Consider the following 12,405-nt stretch of genomic DNA (forward strand, 5'->3'; position numbering starts at 1 on the left):
CAGCTTATTATTGTTCATTTATTGGAAAAAATGTCTACTATATGCGGCCCGGGACCCGCCGTGAGAGCTGAATTTCGGCCCCCGACCCAAAATGAGTTTCACACCCCGGTCTATACTTTTATACTTTGGGACATTATTTTACAGTGATAAGGACCTTTAGTCCAGAAATATTATTTTTCAAAGCTGTTACATGGCCTTGCATCAAATCATGTTTTGTTTTTATCAGGCAGGTGGGTCACACATTTCACAGGTGGTGGTAAGATTTTACATTGAATTTAATCTCTCCAGCACAGTGAGCACTCTCTTTGTAAAAAAAAAAAAAAAAAACATATTGCACATTGATTATTTTGAATACCAACGCATTTATTTCCCTGAGAAAGCATGTTTGATCACACAAAAGACATGCTGAGATTTCTGACTTGTCAGACATGACCAGAAGACAAACGGACTGTGAATGCTGCTCGCTGCATGTGTACAATACCAAATCTTAAAGGGACTATTTTTGTGTCCTTCATTCATAAAGTGAGTCCAACCTTCACCTGACCTTATGCCAGCCAACTGAGTTCACAGACTGATAAATAGGCTATTCTTATTTCATGCCATGTGAAGGACAAGATGGCTCTAAATGATGTGGAAAGTGGAAGTGCGCTCCAGCCTAAACGTGATTCCCTTTGGGATGAACAGATGTCCCAGAAATGCAAAAGGTACCGCATTTCAATCTCATAATGTTCGATCCATTTGGCTCACTTCACTATATTGCCCTCAAGCCAATTCACTCCTTGTAAGAAAAATGGAGCTAGCAGCCCATTTCTGTATAATATTTACAACTTTTACACATAGTAGTGTCTCAAGATTAAAGGAATCGACACAACAATTAGAATAGCAAAACTTAGATAATCTCAAAGGCTGCAATTAGGCTGCAATATACACCGTCTATTAATCTTATTAAAGCAGTACTTAATAACCTGTTTACCTTAATAAATCCTTTTCGTAGTCCCTCTACGCTACACTAATGGAATCCATAGACTGTATATTAATGGACAGCTTCTGCTCACTCTTCCCCGTTTACCATAATGACTACGGTCGTGGGGGAATTCATGGTGGATTTACAGACTCCTCCTCCCCAGCTCTGACGAAGCATCTTCCTACAAAGGACATAAGGGCGAGATCTTCACCGTAGACTCGGCCCTTGCGTGACGTGTAGCTCGCACTGCTCCAATGCTAACAGTCCGACCCTCATTAAGTACTAGATTTCTAAAAAACGCCTGGTTTCTTGAATTGTGACTAACCCAGCGTTATCTCAGGAGGAATATCTATCCTAGTCTAGTGTTGAAAAAATTGAAACCAGGCATTAAAGTTGTTTTTAAGGTGTCTTAACTCCAATGCTTTTCAATGGGGCACTAGTGGCGATACGGAGGTACTATAGCAATGTCGGCCCCCAGTGTCGTGGTCATAAAGCAGAGCAGCCAGCGGCCATTGATGGAATCACGAAGAGGAAGCTAACAGGCTAACCGGCAAAGCTAACTGTGGGCTAGCGCCACTTAAGCAGTATTTACAGCCAAGTTTGAGTGAACAAAAATTATCTCTGTAATTGGGTTGTGGCACAATGTACAATATCCCTCTCTCTCTTTGTCTTTTTTGTCAGCGTAGTATTTACTCTCACGGACATTTAATGAGTAAAAAAAACGCAACATGCGACGACACCTGCAGTGACGCTTATGGCCTCTAGGGGCATTAGTTACTTAGTTCTGCTTTAAGTTATCTGTAAAGGTTGCTAATGCTCTTGAATGTGTGTAAAATAAATAATATCCTGTATAGATGGCTTTCACTGTTTGGTCGGATGTGGACAACAATAAAAGGCCAAGGTCGGCGTAACCTCAACTATATCGTAAGCCATAAAAATTTTACGTGTGGAGCGATTAAAGAAGCGTGATCATGTTTCATTTCTGAAAGGTCAAAAAGGCTAATATGCTCATGAGACTCAACTGCTGTGTTCACAACTCAGCTGGTTATGTTGTTGTTAAGTAAGATTGTAAAAAGGCTTAGGTTTAGAATACCCCGGCTGGAGTTAGAACGCTATGTTGGTTTAGATTTAAGCAGCTCCTCCTTGAATCACCTTCATTTAGTGCGATGCATTTTATGGCCCAGTGCTTTTCAGGTACCTTTTCTTCCTTCCAGGCAATGGAGTCTGAGACGTTTTATTCTTGTTGGTCCTTGCTCTCCATTTTCTTTGCTTAACCCGCCTGCTTTTATCCCCGCGATTGTCTTGAGGGCACTAAAGCGACGTGCTATATTTTAGTAAGTGACCCGTTTTTCCCATCAGCACATTGGCTTTCTGTAGAGCCGATGTAAATTATGTCCATCAAAGACGCTATCAAAAATGGGAAGCCTCTTAAGCCCCTTAGACACTGTCGCTGTTTAGCCGTGTGTGTCAGCAAAGGCCCAGAATTGTAATGCGTTCTGTCTACATAGTATTTCTGCCTGTACTTTTACTTGTATAATGTTCTTGGGATGTCAAAAGTACTCCCAAAACCTGGCCTCTCTTTGGGATCCTGTGGCGTTTTGAATTTTTTGCTTTTTCTTATCACACTTTGCCAGGGCCTTGTCACCTTGCGGGAGCTCTTATATAGGCAGTACATTTTGCTGAGGAATGTGTTAGTGTTTTTTTTTCTTCCTGTTTTTTTTTTTTTTTTTTTGCCCTAAATCCCCAGTGTAAGTCATATCTGAGACAGCTGCAGGACAAGGCCCACGGTGGCAGACTAATTCCACTGCGCTGCTCCAACACTGATATTATTTACTCGTCCTGTTATGTCAAGTGTCCTGTGGGAAATTACCTGCTTTTGTTTTATTAGGCTGCGTGGCTTTGAAATGACAGCTGCAGTGTATAGTTACATTACTTTTGCCAAGGAGGACACGGATTCACCATCATTTGTTTTGTTGATTATGCTGCACTGTCTCAGTGTTGTTGTTGTTTTTTTGGATAGGGCAACTAAGACTAGAATAGACGTAGCATTAACTTTAGGTTGCTTCTGGGTAATTCTGGCTTGTACATTTAAAAGCAGTCACTCGCAATGTCAAAATACTGTTGTAAGGATGTTATGTATAGATACAGACGGCATCTCGTCATAGAAGGGGGCGTGGCTTCGCCGAGGGGGAAAATAGAATCTTTAGATAGACACAATTTTCCACTCTTTTAGCCATTTTCTGGTGAAATATGAACTTCATATCACACATAAATAAAGTCAAGTGTAAATCGGGCCCATATGGATATTTTCTCACAGCAGATTGTTCAGTAGAAGTGAAAAAACGGCAGTTGTAGCTAGCGCTAGCTAACCGTTAGCATTAGCCCGATGCTAACATGTAGCATCAAGTTAGCATTCTCCGTTATTTATGTATTTATGGGCTGTTGAACCACTTTGCTCCTCTCCATGCTCTATGTTTTCCCCCTAAACTGTTTTCAAACATGACCATATATGGCTGATTCAAGAGATGCCGTCTGTATCTATATCACCAATAATTTTGTAATATTCAACATGGTTTAGCATTGGCTTCATCAAATCAAGACCTTTAGGGGCGTGCACCCTCCCCAGGTCCAGAGAGTCCTTGCCTTGTGGAACTCAAGTATCTCGGGGTTGTATTCACGAGTGAGGGACAGATGGAGCGTGAGATCGATAGCGTCAGCAGCGATGCGGTCGCTGTATGGGTCTGTCGGGGTGAAGAGGGAGCTGAGACGGGGGCCAAAGCTCTCAAATCACCGATCAATCTACGTTCCCACCCTCACCTAGGTCATGAGATCTGGGTAATAACCGAAAAGACAAGATCGCTGATATAGGTGGCCGAAATGAGTTTCCTTCGCAGGGTGGCTGGGCGCACCCATCAAGATAGGGTGAGGTGCTCAGTTACCCGGGAGGAGCTCGGAGTAGAGTTGCTGGGAGCCAGCTGAGGTGTTCCAGGCATGTCCTATTGGGAGCAGGCCTCGTGGAAGATCCAGGCCGCACGCTGGTGGGACTATGTCACCGAGCTGGCCTGGTGTTGCCTCGGGGTCCCCCCAGAACAGCTGGAGGAGGTGTGCGTGGATCAGGAAGTCTGGACATCTCTGCTCAGACTGCTGCCTCCACGACCCGGCCCCAGATAAAGCGGAAGAAAATGGATGGATCATCAGTTTTTTGTCACCATGGAGATGAATTAGACACAGTACAGGACAGGGCCAGCAGTGTTTGGAAAGAGTGACATAGAAATCTCGCTGGCCATTATTTTTTAACAAGGCAATGTTATAAGAGTTCTACTAATGGTAGTGTTTACAAGTTTCTTAAAATATGTACTTTAAATGCAGTGCTAGAAAGAAGAAGAAAGAAGGGTGGCCAGGTAAGCGCTTGTGCTTCACAGCTAGAAGGTTCCGGGTTCCATTTCCACCTGGACGGGGCCTTTCTGTGTGGAGTTTGCATGTTCTCCCCATGCCTGCGTAGGTTTCCTACAGGCGCTCCGGTTTCCTACAGGCGCTCCGGTTTCCTACAGGCGCTCCGGTTTCCTCTAGCCCACTAAAAACATGTACTGTAGGCCAGGATCAATGATGGGTGTGTGTGGATGTATGGTGGGGGTCAGAGGGACCGTTGGCGCAGATTTATGCAACAGCGCTTCTGTCAGTTTCCCCCAGGGAAAACTGAACACCAGCAACTGTGGGGTGAATGTATAATTGTCTCATGTAAAGCGCTTTGTGTGTGTGGGAAAGGCGCTATATAAATAAAATATAATTGTATTTATTTTAATTTTTTAGGCTTGGACTGTGTTGATGCACATTCATATCGGAGCCTTAGCGTGTCCGATATATCAGCTACGTGACTGAATTCAAATAGGCAAGCGGCCATTAAAAGAACAATTGTTTAAATGTGATGTGACGGTGCATGATGATAAACACAAAACACAGTTTTAAAAATCAGATGCTGGTCTTTGCAGTGGAGTTTTTACCATTGGCTATTAGTGCTTGCCTACCAATTCCCAGGTCTGACCACTACTGCATGTTTTATTTGTGTGTCAGAGCCAAAGCCTGGGAGGTTTTCTGAGCTCCTGAGTGCTTCTGTTTTTGATGTTTATGTAACTTTCGTGTGTGTCTCTCAGTTGTCCGAAGCCCGAGACAAGACGCTGCGAGGCCTGAATCGAACAGTGGATTACAAAGAGCTGAAAGGCAAAGACCCCTCTGCGGCTGAACTGGTGAAGAAAATCGAACAGGTAAAGCAGCCTGCGTGCCTGTTATATTCAGGACACCTATTTTGACATTTCATGAAAAAGCACTTTGTCCTGTGTGCTGTGATCCAAGACGGTAATGATTTGCGTGTGCACATGTAGCTGGAGGTGAGGCTAGTCGAGCGTGAGAGACAGTTCCTGGAAAAGGCACTACTCGTGGACCAAGTGAGCCGCCTTATAAAGCCTCTGAGGGAGCGCACAGACAACTGCAGAGAAGACAGGCTCACGCTGGCTAAGAAGGTAATTTACATGCCGGTCAGGGCCAAAACAGCCTATATTATTTTCTTCAAGGTTGTAAAATACTCCAATTACTCCATAGATCTAAATATATGATTAAAGGACCTATACCTGATTTTTTTTGAAGGACAATGTAGGAAGAAGCCATTAAATTAAATTGTCAGTTGTGGTCCAAACTTTCCTAACGTGTTTATAGCATCCCAATTCTTCAAAGGGACGAGTTTATTTGCACTTTTGAAAACTTGCAGGGTCACTTTTCAGGGTCAGTTTTACAGAAATGCAAGAAAGCTAGTCTGTGAGTTGATGCAAATACTTGATAATTAGATGCACAACTTTTTTTCAGCAAACAGGACTTCTTATGGTTTTCTTTCAAAAATGTCTTCTTCTAGCCACTCTGCCATAAAGGCCAGATTTGTGCAGTGTACGACTAATAGTTCTTCTGTGGACAGTTACCCCCACCTGAGCTGTAGCTCTCTGCAGTTCATCCAGGGTCATCATAGGCTTCTTGGTAGCAGCTCTGGGGCCTCATTTATCAAGCTTGCTGAGCACAAAATGAGGCCAAAACTTTTAAACGGGAAGCAGGAATGATCCCGCTCTACTGTGCTTTGAGTCATCTCTGGGCATAAGTCTGACCAACTGGGTTTAGGTCCAAAGCTCGGGTCACATGCCCTTCAGACGAGGCCGTCTTTACCCAGTGCACCGCGACTCCACTGCGCGCGCCCTCCTGAGACACCACTGACCTCTCCTCACTCAGACACTGACCTCACCTCACTCGCACCACCCGGACCAAACCGCTGCTTCATCCTACACAGAACACGATCTAACGTTTGGATGACTGAAATGCCCCACAGTTTATTGTGTTTTATTTTTGGCAAACCCAAATCCTGCAATTGGCAAATCTAGCCGACACTAAAGGCTCTTCTTTACGTTCTAAATATGTGTTTTGAAAAGTTTTATTGGTGGAATATATAGAAAGATGCCAATACGTGTGATCAGAGAAGCAGAGTTCACGCTTCATTAAATCTCCTTGAGCCCGTGTCGTCTCTGCACGAGCTGCGGCAGCGTCAGCCCCTCCCTCTCTGCCCCTCGCCTTCAGTAAAACCCACACATTACTGCCTCATGTTTAGGGAAATCTCATTCATAAGTCACTTTGCATTGCCTTTTATGGTCAAATGGAGGCGGGCAGAGGGCGTGCCGTGATGTCCACAGATGTCCACAGTGATGTCCAGGTGGAATCAGCGAAGGAAAGATTGGTCAAGGGGGGAGGTGGGCGTAACGGCGCATATGCAGGGTTTTATAAATCGGAAACAAACTTTGTGTACAGAATTTTACATTACCTCTCTACACAGTTTTTGAAGTCAGAGTCTCACGCACAGTTTGATAAATGAGGCCCCTGGTCAGTGCTGTCCATGTTCGGTCAGTAAGTTTAGGAGGACGGCCGGGTCTTGGTAGGTTTGCAGTGATGTCAGACTCTTTCCATTCCCGGATGGTGTATTTAACTGTACTTTGAGAGATGTTGAAAGCTTTGGAAATCTTTTTATAACCTAACCCAGCTTTATACTTCTCAATAACTTGATCCCGGACCTGTCTGGTGTGTTCTTGGACTTCATGATGCTTCTGCTCCCCAATAGTCTCTTAACAGACCTCTGAGACCATCACAGAGCAGCTGTATTTGAACCGACATTAGATTGCACACAGGTAGACTCTATTTAGTCAATAAGTCAACATGTGATCATTCAGAAATCATCAGGCAACTTCTGAAGGCAATTGTTTGCACTAAAAGGAAAGTTGTGTTTTGTTTATAATAAAAAAAAAAAATCTAAATCATATATAAATTTCATTTCACTTCACGATTGTGTGTCACTGAGTGTGTGTCTTTCACATAAAATTTAAAATTATTTATGTTTATGGTCCATAGTATGGCAAAATGTCTAAAAGTTAAAGGGGGGCCCATACTTATGCCACCCACTGTAGGTATAGTGCCTTTAAAGCATTAGCCCTGGACCGTGCCTGCTTCGGTATAGTGAGATTGCTCAGACAATTTGCTTAATATCACACCCTTTCACAGTTCCATATCCTTTCTAGCCGACAACTATAAAAAAAAACATGAAGGAAGCAGGAGAACTACAGTATAGTCTCATTCTGACCTTAGTTCACTCAAAGTCTTGTCTCTGCTCCTTTCATTTTTTACACAAAGTTGAAATTTGTTGCAGCAGCAGCAGTGTGTGCACTCCATGTGGGGATCCCTGCAGAGTGGGCATTAAGAAGTTCACTGAGCATTAAAGATTACAGGAATTTGCACTTTTTAAAACTATTAATAGCTGTAAAACATTGCACATGTAACTTTTTGCAGAAATGCCCGCAGTGTAGAGAACATTGTATCTCTTTTTGCAAACAAACCTGGGGATGTGTTGTGTTTCATGCCTGTTTTTACATACTCTTAATGAGCTTAACCAGCTCAAAACAAATGCCCCATCTGCTCATGTCATGAGGTGGTGCATCAATTACAGCTTATTTGCATTGCACATGACAACTGTCTTGCTACATATGGTGCATAAAACAGTCACTCACATTTAATTTGTGCGAAACAAAAGCATTTTACTAGTACTTTAGGGTCAAAGACTGTGCTTAAAAAAGTATGGGTCAATACTATATATACTACAGTGTTGATACACATAGTACTTCATATAAACCCTGATGAAGACCTGTTGGTCGAAATATCTAAATAAAGGCCTTTTAGCTTAAACCACACCTGAACCAAGCACATTTTCTCCAGTTTGGCTTTAAATCTAACCTAAAACCTAAAAAATAAGCACCAAAGTAGCAACAAGAAGGACGATGAAAGTGCAACAAAAATCCACAAGAAGTTAGAAAAACAAAAGCGATGAAAGAGCAACAAAAAACAACTAAAACATGACAAAAAAAATAGACAAAAACATGACAAAAAACTTCAAAAATGTAGCGACGTCACAAAAGTTGAGAAGCTTTTAGATTTGGGTAAAACTGAACAGGAGAAAATGCCCTCGGTTAACCTCTTAACCCCCACCTTAACCAAGCACATTTTCTCCAGCTTTACCCTAATCTAAAAGCTTCTTGACAGGAGCTTACAGCCAGAGTAACGCCTCATTTCAAAGCAAAAAAAAAAAAAAAAAATCAAAGCCTTTTCCTTGTTTTTGGCAATTTTTTGTCTTTTCTTTGGTCACATTTTTGTCACTTTTTTATCACATTTTTGTCACTTTTTTTATTGCATTTTCTTCACTTTTTAGCCATTTTTTGTCAATTTTTGTCACTTTTTGGTATTTTTTTGTTGTTGTCACTTATTCATTGCATTATTTACACTTTTTGTCACTGCTATTTGGATGCTTATTTTAAAGAATCTTTTAAATTTGGGTGATGCCAAACTGGAGAAAATGTCAGGTGGGGGTTAAGAGTTAACTTCCTCATGCTGTTCTGTTCGGATTTGTTTGGAGTGCCTGGGTTTGCTGCTTTTTTTTTGCAATGTGTCAATACTATGTTCATGTTTGCATGTCTTTGTTGTAGCTGAACGAGATGCGCTCTCACATCATCAATACCAGCCACAAACTGATGGCCGCCTCGGCGCACCTGGCCATGAAGCAGGCTCTGGTTCTGTGTCTGCGACAGGAGATCAAAGACAAAGAGCTCCAGGTCACTGTACACCACACAGAAGCTCACCTTGTCTCAGAAAACAGCCACTTTTACCTTTTTGTTTAACACGAAAGGGAAGACAATGTGGTGTTGATTTTGTACCTCTAATAATTACATCGATCCAAAGAAGGGGACAGTTTAAAAACAACACATACAAATGAAGAACCTCTGGTATCCTTGGCAACAGTGACAGTTAAATGTAAACACATCTTTCCAAAAAAAAAAAAGTTGAACTTACATCTTTGAATGTGTTCATTTGCAATATATCTAGCTTTTAAGGACTCAATACTAAGGTAGGTAACTTGAATTTAGGTAAGCCATGAGGAAAACGGTTCGATACTCACTACTGGTGAACACATTGAATTTACTGAGTTCGAGAATGTGAAGTCATATCGCTAAGCATGATGGGATTAGCAGCAATTGTAAACTAATGGAGATTTTAAAAGTTAAAATACTGGAGTTATTGTTCACATTAAAACACTTGGACACCACAGTGTGATGGTGTATTTACCAGCAGTAACTCAGCAGCTAACGGAGTTGTTCCACGGCTATTTTCTCCACTTTTTATGCTGTTTTTAGCTAATGCGAGTCAATGGAAATGTTTGCTAACAGCTACAAAGATGGTGGATCTCCATGGTAACTAAAGCTGGGTACCGTTTTTTACTTTTTGCAGATGACCGAGACTAAAATATTTGTCGTCTCGAACCAGAAAATAGAACAATAATGTTATGGAAGATCTGCACATTTGCAATATCAGTTTCATCTGCAATGTCAGGAAATTAGGGGGAAAATCGAGAGAAATTGTGGCAAAAACAAGGCCAAAAAAATAAATAAATCAGGTAAAACTGGGTGGAAAAAATGGAGGGAAATAGGGACAATATTAGTAGAAAAAAAAGGAAAATGAGGGGGAAAAATACGAAAAACAATAAAATAAAATTGGGGCAGAAAATTGGGGGAAATGGGGTTAACAATAGGCAAAAAATGTGAAAAAGAGGAAAAATGTTGTTTGAGCTGAAACAACCACGTCACTTCCTGTACTGCTGTCCCTGGATCTAAAAATAGAAGACTTTCTTTCAGTTTCGTGGCTAATGCAGTCCTATGGCTTCTCTACTTTTTGTTTAGAGCAAATAGTACCCAGTAGTTGGGCAGATTTCATGGTAACTAGGAATACTAATACAGATTTCTTTAAAGTATTCTATTTTTATTCTATTTTCTCATATGTATTCTGTTTTATGTATTGTTTTAGCTAATGTTTTTCTTGGGCTGTTGTTGCTCGATATGCAAACAATTGGCAGATTCACTTTTAACGAGACATATACTTCCTGCAGATATAAATGTCTCTGTGTTAAGTATGCACAAATATCCAGTAGACCTGCATTATAACCGTAGGACCCCCTGCAGCTGCTGTGCACCTGCAGGCTCCCTCCAACCCTCTCAGAAACTCTCCACTTCAGGACATATAAGTTTACCCAATGTCCCGCTCTAATGCCACCATCTGTTTTTGGAGTGCGGACACAAATAAAGTCGGTCCGGGCAGCGGTGTGAAGAGCTCCGAGTGACATGAATACGAAGTGAATGTTGTTTTTTTTGTCCGTTTTTGGCCTCTGGTGTGTTTCTCAGATGGACAGGTGCCAGAGGCGGCTGGAGCACGACCTACCCCCCTTCCCCGAGCTGGAGGAGGAGTGGAGGAGGATGCTGCGGGACAAGAAAACGAAGCAGAGGGAGAGAGAGGAGAGGGAGAGGGTGAGTGGACACGTGCACTCTTGTGTTTTGCTTGGGGTAACACAAGGACATGCCGAGGAAAGGGGGTCGTAGCTCGGAAAATGGCGAATGGATCTCACAATTTTTAAGTCTGTTGGATGTTTCAAGAAATTAGACAAATGTCCTTGACATAATTTATGCACGTGCCTCTAACTACGGTACAACTTACACTGGGCATTGCATGGTTTTCTTCTCTCTTTCTTTAATCCAATTTCAGTCAGGTTTTTGCCATACTTTGTAGTGGCAGCATTAATTGTCCTGCTGCCCTTGTTCAACATTTTTTTTAAATGATTATTAAATTTAAATGATTACTGCTACAGTTTAGTGTTGCAGCTTTTATCAACATGCAAACTGTTCTTGTGCTTTTTTAATTGCTCCTTGGGGATGAATACTATCTTTTTTTATGCAACATTGTACTATGCTGTTAGTAAAATGGTGGTGGTGCTTGGAGGGTCTTATGAATCCTGATATCATTTATTTTTTTGTTCTCTTCTGTCATTGAATAAAAGCAACTGCTGAGAGGTCCTAGCACAGGACCAGCCAATAAACCAGTGGTGATAACAAAAGTCGGAACAACAAAGTAAAACATACACCAGGAGATTTTTGGGGAAAAAAGGACTAGTTTAAGTGATTTGGCACTCGACAATTCACTTCTGGATTGGGAAAACAAAAACTGCTTTTGAAACTGAGACACAAAATGGTGGTGTTTTCTCTGCGTGTTGTTCACACACAGAGTAGAAGGGCAGACGAGCTGACAAACAGGGCGGCAGGCTGAGGACCAGAAAACAAACACAGACGGATCAAGTGTTCCTATAAACAAGCGCTCCTCACCTGCTTCTCATGCGCTTACAACACCTGCCCAAAACTGAAGCGGGGTGCAGGAAATCAAAGCACTGTTCATTTCGGCTGCTTCGTACTACTGCACGTCTGATGCATTGGGGCTGTTGCAATGTGTGTTTCCCAGGTAAGAACCCTTTCCTTTGAGGTTATGTCGCTGTCAAGTCGTGTCAAGTCTATAAAACAAATCTAAAAGTATTACAGCTGACTACAGTGAGTGTAAAGTGCAGAGTCGATCAGAACAAACAAGAAAACAGGTTAAAAATTCAATAAAAGAACAAAGCCTTGCTCAGGTTGTGTTGAAAGTCAGTGCAGTGAAAGTTATATAGGTAACACTTTATACCATGGTCTGGGTGAATACTTGATTCAGATTGGCTGGAAGGTGTCCATTAAAAAGTGATAATGTACACCTAGCCTGGCACCATTTAAATAACAGTTAAATCACCTTCTATATCACTCCACTGCAGCTGTTTCCATAGTAACGATAAACAACTGAGCTGGAACTACTTTCAGGTAAAACTGATTAAAAAGTGAAATAACTCAACAGAACTCAACAAAAAATATGCAAACAGCCCCCAATGAACAGTTTCAGGTCAGTATCCCTTAGTTATTTTACAGTACCCTTGATATATTGTACCTAACTACATTTAGTACAATGTAATG

At 41.8% G+C, this 12,405-nt stretch overlaps 1 protein-coding gene across 1 annotated transcript in view; it reads left to right on the plus strand.

Annotated features, from left to right (window-relative positions):
* Nucleotides 1-12,405, plus strand: part of ccdc146 (coiled-coil domain containing 146) — a 107,392-nt gene that overhangs the window by 59,930 nt on the left and 35,057 nt on the right. The window contains exons 19-22 of the mRNA XM_079552398.1: nt 5,116-5,226; nt 5,344-5,481; nt 9,019-9,144; nt 10,765-10,887. Coding sequence (XP_079408524.1) covers nt 5,116-5,226; nt 5,344-5,481; nt 9,019-9,144; nt 10,765-10,887 — 498 coding nt within the window. The remainder of the gene's footprint in view (nt 1-5,115; nt 5,227-5,343; nt 5,482-9,018; nt 9,145-10,764; nt 10,888-12,405) is intronic.

The sequence above is a fragment of the Gobius niger genome, assembly GCF_951799975.1.
Source record: "Gobius niger genome assembly, chromosome: 2".
Lineage (NCBI taxonomy): Eukaryota > Metazoa > Chordata > Actinopteri > Gobiiformes > Gobiidae > Gobius > Gobius niger.